Below are 16,283 nucleotides of genomic sequence, written 5' to 3'. Positions count from 1 at the left end.
TACCCACCAATGCATTTATTTTACATGTGACTTAACCTACAGTCATAGCTATCATCCCATAGGCTAGATATACACCTAGACTTGTAAAAAGGAGGTATCTCACCAGACATCCTCAGCTGCATTTCTACTGTCTGGAGAACCTCTTTCCTTTTTCTACATCTGTACCTTTTTTTCTGCCTAGTCTTTAGGAAAACATCCTTTCTCTCCCCTTCTTCAGTGTTATGATCTTGGATCTTTAGAGATCTGACTCTTCCAGGAAGGAAGTTGCTTAATTATGCTAGAAGAAACAGTTCGTGCACTGCTTTTAGTGTAAAATCATGAAGAAAAAAAAAAAGACATTAACTGAAAAGGAACAATATCCCTCTTTGTCCCTTGATGTGTGTGACCAATTGGAAGAAGCAGATGCCTTACCAAGAGGACAGAAACAGCCATCTGTACACGGGGCTTTGCAAATCTTGCTTCTTTCTGGGTCAGCACAAGTATCAGCACAGGAATTTCCACATTCCATGTACTCCATGTTGTTTGGGCATTCCTGATCTGCAAGACCAAATGAAAATGCGGTATGTTACTGTTATAAGTGCTCTAAAATCTTTGCGTCACTGCCCAACTCCTTCCTCCTTTCCCCCATATCTTGGTTGGGGATCTCTCTATCCAGATGTATCATATTGTAATAACTTATTTTTGCCTCAAACATCAGTCATTCTGGCATTAGTCTTCTATCCCAATTCACAACAGCTGTTTGGAAGAAATACCTCAAGCCTTCCCCCTGAATTTATAGTGATTTCCTGCCCAATAGCTGCAACTACTGAGTTGAGGACCATTTAAGAACAAATGTGTTAAACTTCTCAGTGACTTCTTTGGACTAGACATCAAAATTTAAAACAAGGTTAGTTATAAATTAACTGTGCATGGTAAAATTCAAAAAAGAACTGGGAAAAAAAATAGCCATAACGAGGAGGGGTAAGAAATCCTAATATAAGTTCTAATTAAGGAGCAAAATCAAGTTAAATTTGTGGAAGCTTTTCCATTAACAATGTTTCTGTCAAAAGTACTTCTACAGACTAATTCACTGTAGTTAACAGAGCTCCTATCTTTGCTCTACTGGGATCAGGGTTTGTACATATATGTCTAACCTGAAAGAGATCTCCAGAGCAATAGTTACTTACAGCAAAGTTCTTTGGTTCTCCATTTCCCTGGGTCTCCCTTGCTGAGGACACAGTCCCGAGAGTATTGGTTTAAAGTGCTGCATATGCAGCTGGAAGCCAAATCAGTGTGAGAAGAATTAACCATACAGCTGCACATATCCTCAGTGCAGGTAGCTACATAATCATCAAAAGCAACCACTTTGGGGCAGTTTCCAAAATGGGAGAGAAGCTTCTTGCACATTTTTTTCTGAAAGAAAAAAAAAAAAAAAAGGAGGAAGAAGAAAAAAAGCAATAATTGACATTTTACCAACTTTCAGGTTTTTGGACGTGCATCCTAATTTCTGATGACACAGGTTCATGGTCACATGGAACTCCAGAGGCCACACAGGTATAATTTTCTGTTATGAGCTTCTTTTTCTTGGACTGGAAGCTATCATAAAATTGCATATTTTCCCATGATCTATTTCATTAACATTACAAATAGGATATTCCTTCAACTATAAGATAACATTTCACCAAGATTCATGGTGGACTCCTGACAAAAATCAGTTCACTGTATGCTCTGTAAACAGCCTTTGTTTCATACAGTCACTCGAGGACTGTAGTTCAGGAGGGTTTATACTCCTTAGCCACACATACTTACATATTTACTGCATCTATCATCTTCCCTCCTAGGATGCCTTCCAGTGTGATCATCTGGACTCACATCAGCACACTTTTCAGATGGATCCTCAACTTTGTGAAAGTTCCCAAACTGCCTCGGGTGCATTTGATATCCTGCAAAATCCCCAGGTGCATCTGAGTGACTGCCTGCAATCCTTCAGATCAGCTATTTTGCTATAAATATGCACTTCATTTTGGGGCTGTAAGGCCCAAAGTATGGTCTTTACCAAATGCCTCAGCTTAACCACAGCATTCATAATATAAAAAATAACAGCCTGGCATAATACCCGCTGGGCTAGAACCAGGAATTTGGCACACTTTTATCAAGAACTGCTGGCAGTCTGGGCAGTAATAATCACATGAGATTCTTGACCTTTCTATTGCACGTCATCACTTTCAGAGTTCAGTTTGTTATGGGTGCATTTGCACTTACAGAATTCTGTATTTGCATGTGTAATGGCCATACAGTTTAGTTTTCATTCTACTATCGCAGCCTGAAGTGCAGGCTTAGGTGCATATGCTCCTAATCATCTGTGAACTTACTACTTTTCACAGGCTAGACAAGATGGGAAGAGAGACACAAATATATGTATTACACTAGTTATAGGGGTACACTTGACCAAGGCATTACCAAATAGATCCTAGATCTGAGAAATTTTTTTCTGACAAACAGAAGTTTGAAATATAAATATTTCAACCAGAAATATTGGATTCCAGTGGATATTGGTTCCAGTGGAACCAGAAGCATAAAAGAAGAGCATTGCTTTTCTTAGAGCAATGCTTCGCAACAGAAAACAGTTTCCTCAGAAAATTTTGAACTGGCTCTAGGTTTTACCAATTGCGGTTGTGAAGTAAAGGGCAGAAACATGACTAAGATGTGCCCAAAAAGCTTAATATCAAGTATGACAATGAGCTCCAAATCTACCACTACAAGTGGTATATTTTATCAAATCTCACAGTTCTTTCTGAAGGGGTGAGGTAGATGACAGTATTTTTCTGGTGACCTAAAAAGTCTAGGTATTACATGAATGGATGGTATTACAATTTTGGCTTTAGTCCTGCATTAAGTACCCTAGGATGCAGGTTTCTTTCTGCTCACACACCCTGCTGCAGGATGGTAGCCTCATCTGTTTGCTGTGCTGGCCTTTCTAGCCCAGTGTAATATCTGAAGGTGTCAGTGGATGGCACTGCGGTTTCTGTAAAGATGCTCAGTGAAACCTGTCTGGGTCAGCCATGGCACTTTCATTTCATTTCAGAGCCAGAACTAATCACACTTGATACCCAACTGTAAAATGATGAAAATGGGAGGACAGAAAGTGCAGTCATGGCTCATTTGAGACTACAAGTTCCTTAAAGTTTGGTACTATCAGCCAGAAACCTGGCAATGTTGCTATATGACAACTGGGCAATTAAACTGTGTCGATGAGGTTTGAGAGACTTGCAAGTTTGCAAAGAGCAGAGAATCCCAAATCATCCCACAACCTCTTAAGCTGCACCTCCCATCTACAGAAACGTTGGGGTATTTCAGGGCATCTGTCAGGAAAACTGTAACCCCACTCAGAGGAAACAAAATTCAAGTTTCATGCCATATATTAACATACTCCTGTTCTCTGTGGAACACACTGCATTCATGGCCTACCGTCCAAAATCAAATCATTCTTCTTATTGCCATCATAGTTCCCACAGAGACCACATATTTTCTCTTTATATGTTTCTTCCAGGTCCAGCTAAGAAACAAAAGCAGAGAGGAAACCCAGAGTTTAAAGGCTCTCCCCCCCCCCCCCCCATCAGCAGTACGTTACCAGATGGTTCACTATAAAAAAAAGCACACTGGCAGAAATGCTTATTACCTGTTTTTATAAGTCTCCTTTTCAGTTACAAACCCACCATAAAACCTACTGGCAGACAGGCTGAATTCAGATGAGATGATGGTTTTCCAACAATTGACGTTCCTACCTATTAAACAGCTAACTGCAGTATTCTGAATACTGGACTAATCCTTGGACCAGGGTCTCCCAGTAGAGAGTACTGAGCAGCTAACTGTTCCCTGATGCTGGAAGACGTGAAGAATCAGCTTCTAGTCAGCTTTTAGCAGTATCTTTTTTTTTTTTCTAGCTCATAGACTAAATGGAAAACTTCATAGCATTGCTATGGGTGGGTCTGCCCAGCATAACTTGTTCGGCCCATACACAGAGGCAATAGAGAGCCAGGTTAACACATTACAGCCTTGCTAGATAGAACTATTGCACTTAATCACTCCTACTTGCTTGGAGGGTAACACTGGCATGGTCCACTTACAAAAGGCAGTGCTTTTCCTACAGGCATGTCACCCTAAAACTGTCTGCTGCACAGGTGATGCCTGTAATACTTCACATTAACTAGTACAGAGGGAGGGGGAAGCAAATACTTCATTAAATCAGAATTTGAATTACCACTTGATTGCTTCCTGATATATTTTTCCCCCCTCTGCATTCACCTTCTACCCTCTTTCTCTCTCTTTGGCCTGCTAAACATGACATACGACTTCCATTTATTTAATCTCAGTCCTGATTGTGGAGGATAAATGCTCACGCCCAAAAGTGTAAATACACTACCACTGCAGAAGGTATTTTGGGGTGAATGTACACAGGGAAACTCCCCCACAGCAATGCCCTAGAATGAGAGAGGCCAAGGTCTGCACCGACCACACAGATTAGTTTCCCACACGCGATGTGAATTGAGAAAGAGGGTAACTAAACAAGTCAGAGCTGGGGGCACTAGCTGTGCTTCTGCCAGTGCCCCATGCAGGAAGCAGATAACTGTAGAGATGCTATCTGCAGGGTTAACAGTGGCAGCTTTTGTCATGTAAAATTGCTTGGGGAGGCCTGGGTGTTGCAACTCTACTGCCCTGCCCCATGAAACAATTAACTAGTGTGGTATGTCCCCATCAGTTTGTGGGCACAGTGGTACCTCCCCCCTCTGCCACCCCTCAGTATTCAACACTGTGCCTGCATCCAGCTCTGCTTTTCATCATTGATGAGGTTCACCAAGAGAAAAACAACTAACTGGCTGTTCATACTAGGAGAGTGTCAGCCCAGTTCCACTTGAGTGTCAGACCCAGCTTGGAAGTGACTTGGAAGTAAGCACAGGTGTCCTCAATCAGGATGCTCTTCAAGCTGAAGGGCACAGGGATCCTGGAAATTAGAGGGAACAAAACAGTATTGGAAAAATAAATAAATATAATCCTCTCAGAAATATAGAAAAGAAGAACTAGAGTCAAAAGGAGGCGTATAAGCCATGGAGATATTCTTTTCAAGGTCAGCCTTCATCCTCATTAATGCATTAATTTAGGTCTATCACCTTGTCCACTGTGACATTCTAATAATCTTAATCCACAACACAATGTATTTTGGTTATGAACATGTCAATAGCAAGTTAGCCACTCTACCTATACCAATGCAGCACTGCTTGTCTACATGAACTGAGGCCCTAATTCAAAGCATTATAAGGAGCAAGATCACAATACTGGGATATTGCTCCCCATTTGAGGATACCACAGGTTATCATAATCTCTCCAGGATTTTCCTTGGTATTTTGAAGTCACAAATACATTTTGGTCTCTTCTGCTTCCAATGTACTGATGTGACTCACAGCCATGTTACTTTTTGATTTAACTAAGACTATCATTATTCACTTTCCTAACCACCCCCCCAAAACAAACAAACAAAAATATATATATGAAAATCAGAAAATTGTTTGAAGACAGAAGATTTCTTGCCCCTTTGATTTGGGAGATACATCTGGGTGATGTTATTGTGTATTTGGCTGTTTCTGGATGGCTATCAACAGAAGACAGCCCATAATGTTTGTGATTTTTCTCTCCAACAAGATTGTGAGTGTTCTTCCCAGAGACAAAGCCTGCCTCAGCCCTTCATACCTATATGCTGGGAGCAGGACACTGCACTTCTCATGAAGGCTACCCTCATAAATACACCCAGCTTTCATTACTGTTGCACATGACTGTTTATTCATGGAGTATTTTTAACCTTCTGCTTGCAGTTTGCTTTCAGGTTTATTCCAGATCAGAATTAAAGGTGTGGATTTTGACTTTGAAAATTCTGGCCTTTGCATAGAAGACCCCAAGGCAAGCTGTGATCTGCAAAGGAGTGCCATTTCTAGACTAATCTATCTGGAAACAGCAAACTGCTTCTAAAAGGATCATCTGTTTCTGAATAGCAACAACACTAAGGTTAGTGCCACAGAAATAACGTTTTTGAGAAAAAAACTGAGTTACTACAAAATCAGTTCTATAAAGTGTTGATTTTATCCACAATTCCACCAAACGCAAGCATCATTAAGGAAACCTACACCTTATGTTTTGTTACATACACATTGCCTTTTCTAGCTGCATTGCTGTTGAACCCTGGGAAGTGTAGTTTATATGCTTCTTGCCATCTCCAACACTACAGGATGGACTCTTCACAATACCCTCTTCAACATGCTATGAACAGATCGTACGCAGCTGTTTGCACCTCCACATGGTGGGACTCCTTTCTAGACAGACCACTGATTGCTAACACCTAGCAATAAATAGACAACAAAAAATAGCTGTACAGTCATTACTTACTGGTTTCCATTCACTGTGATGCCAGTCTCCTTCACCTCCAGGATCACCCCATCAATGGTGACCGTGAAGTAGATAAGGTGACTATTTTTGTCACTGCGCCTGATTTGGATGTTAAAGTCCTGGTAGCTGTCATTGCAGTGAGAAGCAAAGACGTACGTGCAGGTTCCAGGAAAAGTGAACTTAACATGGTCAAACGTATGAAAGTGGAAATTGCCCCAGGTGGCACATTCACTCCTACCAACAGTAGAGACCTGGACTAAAGAAAGATTCAGAGGAGGGAGGTTAATGAGTCGTCTTTCATGAGGTTTTTGTTGAAAAATATTAGAGATTTTTGAATGCAAAAATGTAAACCCCTGGAAGATACCAGCTTGTAGAAATGAAATTCATCTCAATTTCTTTACAAGTCCATTTCAGAGAAACCTCCAATGTGATCAGACAAACCCAGGCTCCTTTGAAGTTAACAGTGAGAAGCAGAAGAAGCTTAGCTTCCCTGTCTTAGATATCCAGCTAGGAGGGAGATGAAACCTGCTGCAAGGCTGCCTGTTTCTCTCTGTTGTCTACAAAGGTTGCTGAGAGGTGCCTTCTTAGATGGAGACATAAATCTACATTCTAGATATCTAAAGTGAAGTGCGGGCAATCACATCCTGGCTGCCTAAACGTTATTTCTGCCTTGGAACTCCTACCCCTTAACACAGGCAAGGGTTTTGTTCTGGAGATCCTTCCAGAGGCCACCAGGCTTTTCAGCAAAATGGCAGCCACAGCTGAGGCCACCACCAGCTTCAGCAGTCAGCCCAGAGCTACTTATTTTTCATTTCAAACAAACTTGTGCCTTGAAGCTGAGTTGTACCTCTGTCAACAGTGTTGCTAGATACTTTAAGTACATTTAACACATCACTTTAGAAAGTAGTTTTCACACCACTGAGATGCATAAAGCCAACATGAATCAAAGAAAGCTACACCTTGAATTAAATAAGACATGCTTGCTAGATTATGATTTTGGAATCTCTTCCGGGCCATCTGAAAGAACGGCAAGCAAAAATGAGCAAATTTGTTTGCATTGTTGATGCATCACGTTTAGGAATAACAACATGGCAACTTCCTTCACAGATCAAATCAAAACCAGTTATTAGTATACTCAGTGAACTCTAAAATCTTATGAGATATTCATACCTAAGAAACAGCAGGGGAGCACAGAAAAGAAATCTAATCTTGTTAAAAACATGCAACAGAAACTCAAGTGACAAAGAGTTCTCACAAAAACAGCTGTTTAAAGGGATTGTAATTTACATAGGTGTTTACAGCGCTAAAGTGGAATAGGGTAATTTAGCACATTTTTACACAATAATGAGGGAAAATTAGAAAGTTTGGTTTCTTCTTGGGCGTGGATTTCTAGAATTACTAGTACAGCAATAACAGTCACATCAATTGTTTGTATATTAAGTGATTGGGAAAAGTATAAGACATTCAGAACCAAACCAGGAGGTAACGGTGCAAGAGACCACAGAAGCGTGGTTACTCCTAATGCAGTATTTCATACTGGTCAATCAAGCTTAGCAGGCATTATGCTGACACACTTCTTCTATTAAAAATGTATGCAAAATGTGTAAAAAAAAGAAAGGGTGTCACTTTTTTTTTTTGGATGCAAACTGCATGCAGAGAGTCTGCTTTTTAACATGAGTTGCTTAAGACATAAAGCAATTGACAGACTACACAGTGGTGGGAAAAAACAACAACAGAACAACAATAACACTGAAATGGCTTAAATTAAAGATGAAAAAGCAAAATGTTAGTTTCTGGCATATCCACAGCTCTTGTGAATATCTTATATGTTTTCATTTGATAACTCTAGTTGTTACCTATGGAGATCAATATGCGACCAAATAATCTTAGATTTTTTTTCTTACCTATCTGAACTGGTTCTTTGCCCTTGCAACAACTCCAAATTAGGCAGAAAATCCAAAACGACCTCCACTTTTTTGTTTCCATCTTGCCATGGAGTGGTAACTTGAAAATCCTTCCAGGGAAGTGTGTTTTTCTTGGCTTATAGGCAGATTTTTATAGTCTAGGAATTTGGCGTGAGAACAAAACATTGATGGCAGGGTCCCTGAAAGGTGGAGCTTCATTCATTTTCCTTTCAGTTGTTCACGTTTAGCACCCAACAATGTTCTGTCTTTTGGAAAAGACAATTATCTACTTCTCTTCTTCATGTGGGGATGGAGAGCTGTCATTTTCTTAGCCCCGTTCTTTAAAATATATATTTCCCTCCCTACACTGTTGCCTTTTCTTTAGGCAAAAATTGCTTTTCGTTTTCATAGCATCTGATTAGTAACAAGCACTCGTTGCCCTCTTTTTACAGCTTTTTTCTGGTTTGCACATCAGCACAGTTCCCCAGCTCAAGGAGAAACATTTGTTGCCTCTGCTGGCTTGATGTTTTTTTCTGAATGGCCAAGCAAATAATATCTTAAGGTCAAGCATAACATGGTTATAAAGAGTCATAACCATCAAAAATCCAGAGGGCTCAGTCATGGTCTGACCTATGTCCTTCTGTAGGACAGTTCTTAGATATGCCATCACAGGTGTTTGATGTCAGTTATTTTAGGGTCTTCTTTAGAGATTTACCTGCTGTGTTGGCACAAGCTGACCTTCAACTTGTCCGTGCTGTGGGGAAATAACTTCTGTCAAAGAGGAAGCCCCTCACCCAGCCTGGGCAAATCAGGCAAACATGCGTAACAGCTGTTCCCACACGTTCAGCTGCTCCATGCCCCTTCGGGAATACATTAATACCAGAATGATTCCCAGCAGAAAGTGAGCAGAAGCATGGCTTGAAGTGCGCTTAGGTTTCACCCTTGTTGCAAGTCCTCAGGCCAAGGTAGTCCATGGACTTGCTGGGGAAAACAGGTGCCCTTTTATCTGGTTGGCAGACAGTGAACCAGCCTTGAGGACTGTGTCTTGCTCACTGCTTTACCAAGCTTCCTGGCATATGCAGAGTTAAGTATCCTAAAGCTGGACCCCTGATTGTTTCAGCTGTTCCTCTTAAATGTTTCTGAGCCACTTTCTAAGTGGCTTACAGAGGTGCAGGCACAAATGTCTGCCAGGTGATTTGTGGCTGTCGCTGCTCTTAAGAAAACCCCGCACCAGCAGGCAAGAACATTGTGCAGCACATGAAACATGAGTTCACGTTACCCCTTTTCCACTGCCTGTGCCCCATTAATTCCATTGTCAGTCGCACTTGAGGCAGGGCACTATTGGAAGGTAAAGTCTGTTCTTGAAGCCCTGCCATTTTGGCTAGGGTACAAACTGACAGACTGTACAGCCCTGGTGCAGGAAGCAATAGATATTTGCTTTTTTTCCCTTTTAATCACAATGCATATTTCCCCGCTCTTCTCCACCCACACAGTTACAACATAAGACTGCAGAATACCTAGTAGATAACCCAAACCGTGACAACGGGACCTTGTAGATACCAGGATGACCTGAAATCCTACACACTGCAATAGTAACCCTCAAAGTCAGCAGACTCCCATAGTAAATTTCAGGTTGAACTTTTGGTTGATGGAGCCTCCTCATTCAGACCACAGAACAGTGATAATTGCAGGTGTGGCAAAGGGTTTTGAAACCAAGGAGGAAAAGCACATAGGGCAGTAGCCCACAGCCACTGACATAGAAAGGAGAGTGTTGTTAAGGCTAATGGTAGAAAGCTGAAACCTGTTAGTTTTCTCAAATCAAGGCTAGTTTAAAATCCAAGGGCAGAACTCTGTTGAGATATAGTCTTTTTTATTTTTATAATTGCTGTCCTCTTCCTTTCCAATTCCCACACAGGTAATCAAGGTATATAGTTCATTCACATAGACATGAGAGCAGAAAGAAGAACAAGAACCCAGCAATCTAATTCCTGACCCTAGAACAAAATTGCTTCATCCCCCATGGGTACCATGAAAGGGACAGGAACAACATATGAAATACTCACCAAAGATAGCCTTCAGATTGGAGTGGTCCTTATATGACAAGGACATGGCAAGACTTACCACCACAACTCCCAGCTCCTTGTCTCCTACACGCGGTTCAGGGGCATGCCAGAGCGTGCAGGAGGGATGAGCTAAAGCATGATTTCCCCCTGCAAGCCTCAATCAGCACATATGGTCCTGGGAGGAACATTAACAGCACACATTAGAATTGTGTCCAAGTGACAGACAGAATAAAACAAATAACTCATTGCATCACCGTTCATTTCTGCTCCATTCAGCACAGGAAGTAACATCAGCCACCTGGAAGCCTCTGCTAAGAGGATGTGAGTCCTTTTCTTGCTGCTGAGGGACACAGCAGACCCAGTCCCCCTGCTCTGCACCATTTTCTTACCTCTGCTTGTCTGCTCCATCACCTTTGCTGCTGCTTTCCCATTTCTCCAGGAGCAGAGATCCTGCTAGTGACTAACCAGGGCTGCTGCTTCTGGCTTCTCTGCTGAGAATGTGGGCTACACTCCTTTGAAATCATTGGATACCCCAATTCCCTGCAATGATTTCAGGGCTACTGACAGTTGGAGGATATTTGCATTCAAATTAAGTCTTTATAGTCAAGTGTGGCAACACTGAGGGTTTCAGAAGGAATATATGGCAGCTTTTTTTTTTTTTTTTTGGAAGGAAATTCGGTCCAACAGGTACTTTGTGAATACATTGATCCATTACTACTGAATTACTGCTATGACAGCTACGCAAGGTATAATTAATGCCCCTAGAGTGACACACCAGGATTAATAACTCTTCCCTTTATTGGGCCCTCTAGCTCAAGAGGCCTTCACTCTGCTGCAGCTGTACTATCAAAAAGAACAATTCCTCTTGGCCCCTTTACAGCCCATTTCATGGATCATTTGCCATTAAAGGGTATGTGATTTTAGTAAATACAATTGGTAAATATTAACTCAACTTCTTTATCACCACTGACTCACTGGAGATAAACCATCATGAAGGTAACGTAATACACCAGTGACTCACATCCCATATTTTTTGATACAAACTTGGTAAAGAGGCACTCAAACTGGGGGCATCTTGGGGATTAATACCATTCACACCCAATTACCATACCGAATCCAAGTGCTGGTACAGTTCTGCGTGGAAATTCTCTAATATTCCCCTTCATTTCAGGCAAAAGTAACAGTAATATATCTTACAATGTGTATGCACAATGAAATTGTGTTTTACCAGCACTGCCTAGATAGTAACTACAGAAATGCTATTTACTTCATTAAGAAGGTGAAGCTAGCTAGGAAAACAATTAATTAGGAATTGATATCAAGCCCTCTTGCACTGATAATCCACGTGATAACATCTGAAATTAATTTGGCAAAATATTTTACGTAACTGATGGTTACAACACTGTATTACACACTTAATTGCCAGAAGAATTCAACATGGATTATGTTTTTATTGGTATAATCCCATTGAATTTAGGAAATTTACTTCAAAGATTTGTTTGGTCCATCAAGTTTGCATCCACCACACAGTTTGAAATGACTGGCAGCATAAGGTGATCTGTAGCAGGCAGAAGAACAGGGACTGGGTCTCTGTCATTAATTGTCTATTAAAATACATGAAGAATGCCTTTGATATTTTAATTTTGATAGGAGATGGTTGGGTGTTTTCTTACATTTTTGCCTTAGAACAAACATAAAGCTCCTTAACCTCTCATCTTGCCATAGGGTTCCTTGACCTTTCCTGAACTAATTAAAGGCATCAGTTACTCCCATTTGCAAGGAATCAGTTCACTTGTTCTTTTTTTGTGTGTGTGTTTTCAAGAAGATGTAGATCTTTCAAAATCCACATACAGGAATAATGACACAGCTGATTGGTGTTTGTGCACACAGGTCTCATTGACCTATTGGCACTTCCTCACTTCAGAAAGACTCCCTGCACAGAAAGCCATCTCATCAGGGGGTTGGGCCCTTGGTCTTTCTCTACCTTAAAGATTTTTTTTTTAAACAGCCTTCCTGATGGAAAACATGGAGTAGCAGAACAAAGAGAACCCCAGGCCCATTTGGGGAAAGATATGAACATTCTGCTTTTAAGACTTGGAGCTTCATAGCTCCCCCCCCACCCCCCCCATCCCTTTAAAAGCAATTCATTCTTTCATGGATGACAAGACAATTCAAAAAAGGCCACTGCATACCTAGTACTGATGTCTGTATAACTCTGAAATTACATGAAGTTATACATGCAGTAACCATTTCCACAATGACTGAAAGTTACTACAAGCCAAAAGAAAGGCAGAGATTAACTGCTTTGGTATGGTTTGGCTGTATTGCTTCTTCTTCAAGTGAAGACTAGCATCTGCGTCCTTCTTCTCAGCCTTCAAAGCAAATGAGGAGGTTTTATCTGCCAAACATATCATATAATATAACCAGGAATAAATTTCCAGGATGATTCTTAAAAGCTACCCTTTGTCTACTAGTGTTTTATATAAATGTACATACATGAAGTACATAAAGAATTTACAGAACATTTTAAGGGCTACAGACCCTTCTTCAGCTTAAACTGTACCCTACAGAGATCATTTGTGTTGAAGGGGAATTGCTTAGCACTGGAAGATCTGTGATTTCCTGGAACTAAGGAAACTTGGTAGCAGTTGGGAGAACTCAGTTCTTTGTCAAATTTGGAGAGGAGGCTAGCCAAAAGCATAGTAAAATGAGACACACAGTATTTTCTGTCTTTAAACCAGCCTGCAACAGAAGTGCATTCCAAAATGGAAGTTGTTGCACTGAAGCAATATCAAAAATACATAATGAGTTCTACTATGTTTTGTGAGTTTTCTCAAAGTTCAAGTCTTGGAATAAGGAAAAAAAATACATGTGATGTTTTTCACCATTCTAGAGACAAGTTTGTGAAAGGAATTCAAGCATATTTACATATGAATGCTGAAAAACTGAACCATTAAAAAAGTCCAGTTTAAACACATAAGATTTTAAAAGGGTAATGAAAAAAAAAAAAAAAAACGTATAATGACTTTCTACATTAGTGATGGGAATATGGCTTATATAGCCTGGTTGGAAGTTAATCTGTGAGGTTGCCACTTAAGAGCACAGAGGTTTACAGTAGCCTGAAAAGATTGAGTTAATTTAGGAAATTTGGCTGAAGAAGAGGGCTGCTTAACTAGAAGAAATTGTTGTCCATTAAAATACCCCCACCACCCAAAGCTGCTGCTGGGAGATGAAATACAAGAAATTGTATATCAAAGCTACAGTTATTTAAATAAATTTTAGCTTTTGTCAGACATAAAGTTCACGATAATTTCTCTTCCTGTGATTTTCGAGTTTTTCAGTCTATTTCTGCTTCCTCTCTTTTCACAGTATCTGGGTTTGCTCTGTTACACAAGTTCAAACAGTGTACAACAAACACCATAACTACATGATTATTTACTCAGGGCTTTGCCTTTGCTGAAGTCCTTTGATTGGGACTTATGTGCAGAGTTGCATGTGCTTAGTTCAGTGAAGTGTGGTTTAGCAAAGTACAGTCCAATGGTAAACATATGGAAAATTCTATCTTGCCCTTCCTCTCCTACAGCAAAAAATTATAATGTTGTAATATGGAATTACAGCATTAAACAAGATACCTGTCAGATCAGAAATCCCTATCTTGTATTCTTTTGTGGTAGATTGTTCTTGGTGTGCATGGGGCTTCTCCCCCTCCTTCTGAATCCCATCCACCTCACCTCAGATAACAGCAGTGATTTTTTCCATATTGCTAACAAGCATTTGCCTTTTTGCCCTTGGTGTTCTTGAAACAGTCATCCAGTAAAATGGTTCATAAAGCAACTGTGTTCACTTTAGCTGGAAATCTTCTGAGAACCCATTTTTAACTCCAGATGAAAGTTCTTACTGTATTACTGTAGAGCCGTATGAACAGCACCGAGTTTCCAGTACCTCTCCAAATAGTTAGAAAGAAACTGTCTGGTATTCAGGATACCTCGGGGAAGACTACAACTGGTAACAAAACCCATCCACTTCCACAAACAAGGTGCACACTGCAATCACCATGCTTCTAGGGAAGCATGTAACCTACTGTAAGGAAGACTCAGGGTGCATCTCAGGGAATACTTATGTGTAAACCCCCTACCCCAGCCCCAAACAGTCTACAAAGCAAATGGGCAATGAGCTTTTCTTCTAGGAGGAGTGGAGGTCCCCAGTGCTCTTTACTAGTGTGGCAATGGCACCCTCTCTGAGTTGTAGGCAACCCACTCAGGTTTTCTCCAGCGTTCAGCGGTGGTCTCCTACACTGGGTCTATGCTGTGAGGAGCACGTTGTAAGACAACAGCTGCCTGGAAAGGATTTTCTCAAGCTTCTGATCACCTTGGAGGAGCCTCCATCTGAGGAAGGGACTCAAAATCCCAGCCTCCAGCAACCAGGGCAATGCTACGGGTAAATTGTAGCTCCAGCCTGTACTTGGGATACAGGCAGAAAGTCTAGGAAGAAGCCATGGGACTCAGGTATGGAGACATGCCAGAGGTCCAGCCAACCTGCCGCCCAGATGAACTCTGCAGGAGCTCTTGCTACTGTTTCCTTCTTGCTGGGCCCTAGGGGACTGTGAAATTCCTGGAGGACAGCCCATTCTCTTCCAGCACCAATACATTTTGTGAAGTTGTCAGCACCCCTTTAGGTCTTGGCTGGGAAGCAATGGGATCAGAAGATTCCACCATCTTTTCTGCAGCCCCGAAAGGGCTTACATAGCCTTGTGAGAGATTTCCCAGTTACTCTCCTGGGTTTTCCAAATGAGACCACGCTTGTAACCTGCAGACACAACAGTTCCTGCTTAAGAAACCAAATGCTCCATGGGCTCAGGCAGGACAGGTCTCCATTTGCTTTCAAGAACGTTGTGGGAAAGAGCAAAAGTGCTGCTCATTGCCACTACTGCTCTCTTTGAAGAGATACAGAAATAAAGCTTCTTTTTTCCCTGAGAGGCTATTTGAGGATTTATCTGCTAGAAAAAGTTCAGACTGTTCAAAATTCAATTTCGTCACCCAGTCCCAATGGAAACACAGGTATGCAAAGTTCTGAGGTGACTGAATGTGCAGAAAAGGGTGGAGGTTTGACACGTACAGTTTGACCTGGAACTGCCAAGCACTTGTAAGTAAGAATTCTCTGACAGTGCCTGCTTGGGAACCAACCTGCTTATAGGCAGCAATAACAGCACTGACCAGCAGAAAAACTGAAGGGGCTGCTATAATCCAGAGCGCTGTAAGGAACACCATGCTTTGCATGCATGTCGACTCCCATCAAAATAATTTCTTTTAATGCTTACTGAAAGCGTACAAGCATCTGTGGGGAAATAGCAACATTCACTATTCTCAGAGGTAAAACTCTACCTGGCAAAGTACAAATTCCCTTTTGTAGGCGGATGGCTTTTTTTTTTTTTTTTTTTGGCTCTGAAATAATTTTACATTCTTAGCCTTAGACTGCCCTGTAGTGGCAAAGCCAAAATTTGCAGCGTTACTAACTACACAGGATCTTTTAACTTTTGTATTTTCAAGTAGTTTGCCTGTCAGTAGGAGGGATGGAAAGAGCCCATGCAGATCACAAAACAGAAATGAAAAAAATGAAGTCTGGGACATTTTAGTCTCCAGTGTAAATATAGCATGCAGCAAAAAGCCACTAATGACTTGGAATTTTTTATCCTTTTCATAGGAAACAAGGCAAAAGTGATCACACCATGTATCTGCTCATCTCCAGAAGTGATTCCAGCCAAATTTAACCACAAAAAATGAAAATCTTAAAGACAGCTAATGACCAACAGATTTTAAAACAAGTGGTCTTTAAAAACAACTCAAAGAAAAGTAGGGTTGTCAGCACAGAGGTTGTTACACAACAAAGAAACCACCAGAGAGAC

General features: G+C 41.0%; 1 protein-coding gene across 1 annotated transcript in view; it reads right to left on the bottom strand.

The window, feature by feature from the left end:
- LOC121070590 (mucin-5AC-like) overlaps positions 1–9,694 on the bottom strand; it is a 168,781-nt gene extending 159,087 nt beyond the window's left edge. The window contains 6 exon segments of the mRNA XM_040557952.1: positions 412–537; positions 2,644–2,735; positions 3,448–3,535; positions 4,867–4,981; positions 6,415–6,670; positions 9,598–9,694. Coding sequence (XP_040413886.1) covers positions 412–537; positions 2,644–2,735; positions 3,448–3,535; positions 4,867–4,981; positions 6,415–6,670; positions 9,598–9,694 — 774 coding nt within the window.
- Positions 9,695–16,283: the final 6,589 nt, after the last annotated feature.

This window comes from Cygnus olor, chromosome 5 (genome assembly GCF_009769625.2).
Source record: "Cygnus olor isolate bCygOlo1 chromosome 5, bCygOlo1.pri.v2, whole genome shotgun sequence".
Classification (NCBI taxonomy): Eukaryota; Metazoa; Chordata; class Aves; order Anseriformes; family Anatidae; genus Cygnus; species Cygnus olor.
The sequence above is the reverse complement of the archived record's forward strand: the minus strand, read 5'-3'. Positions and strand labels throughout refer to the sequence as shown.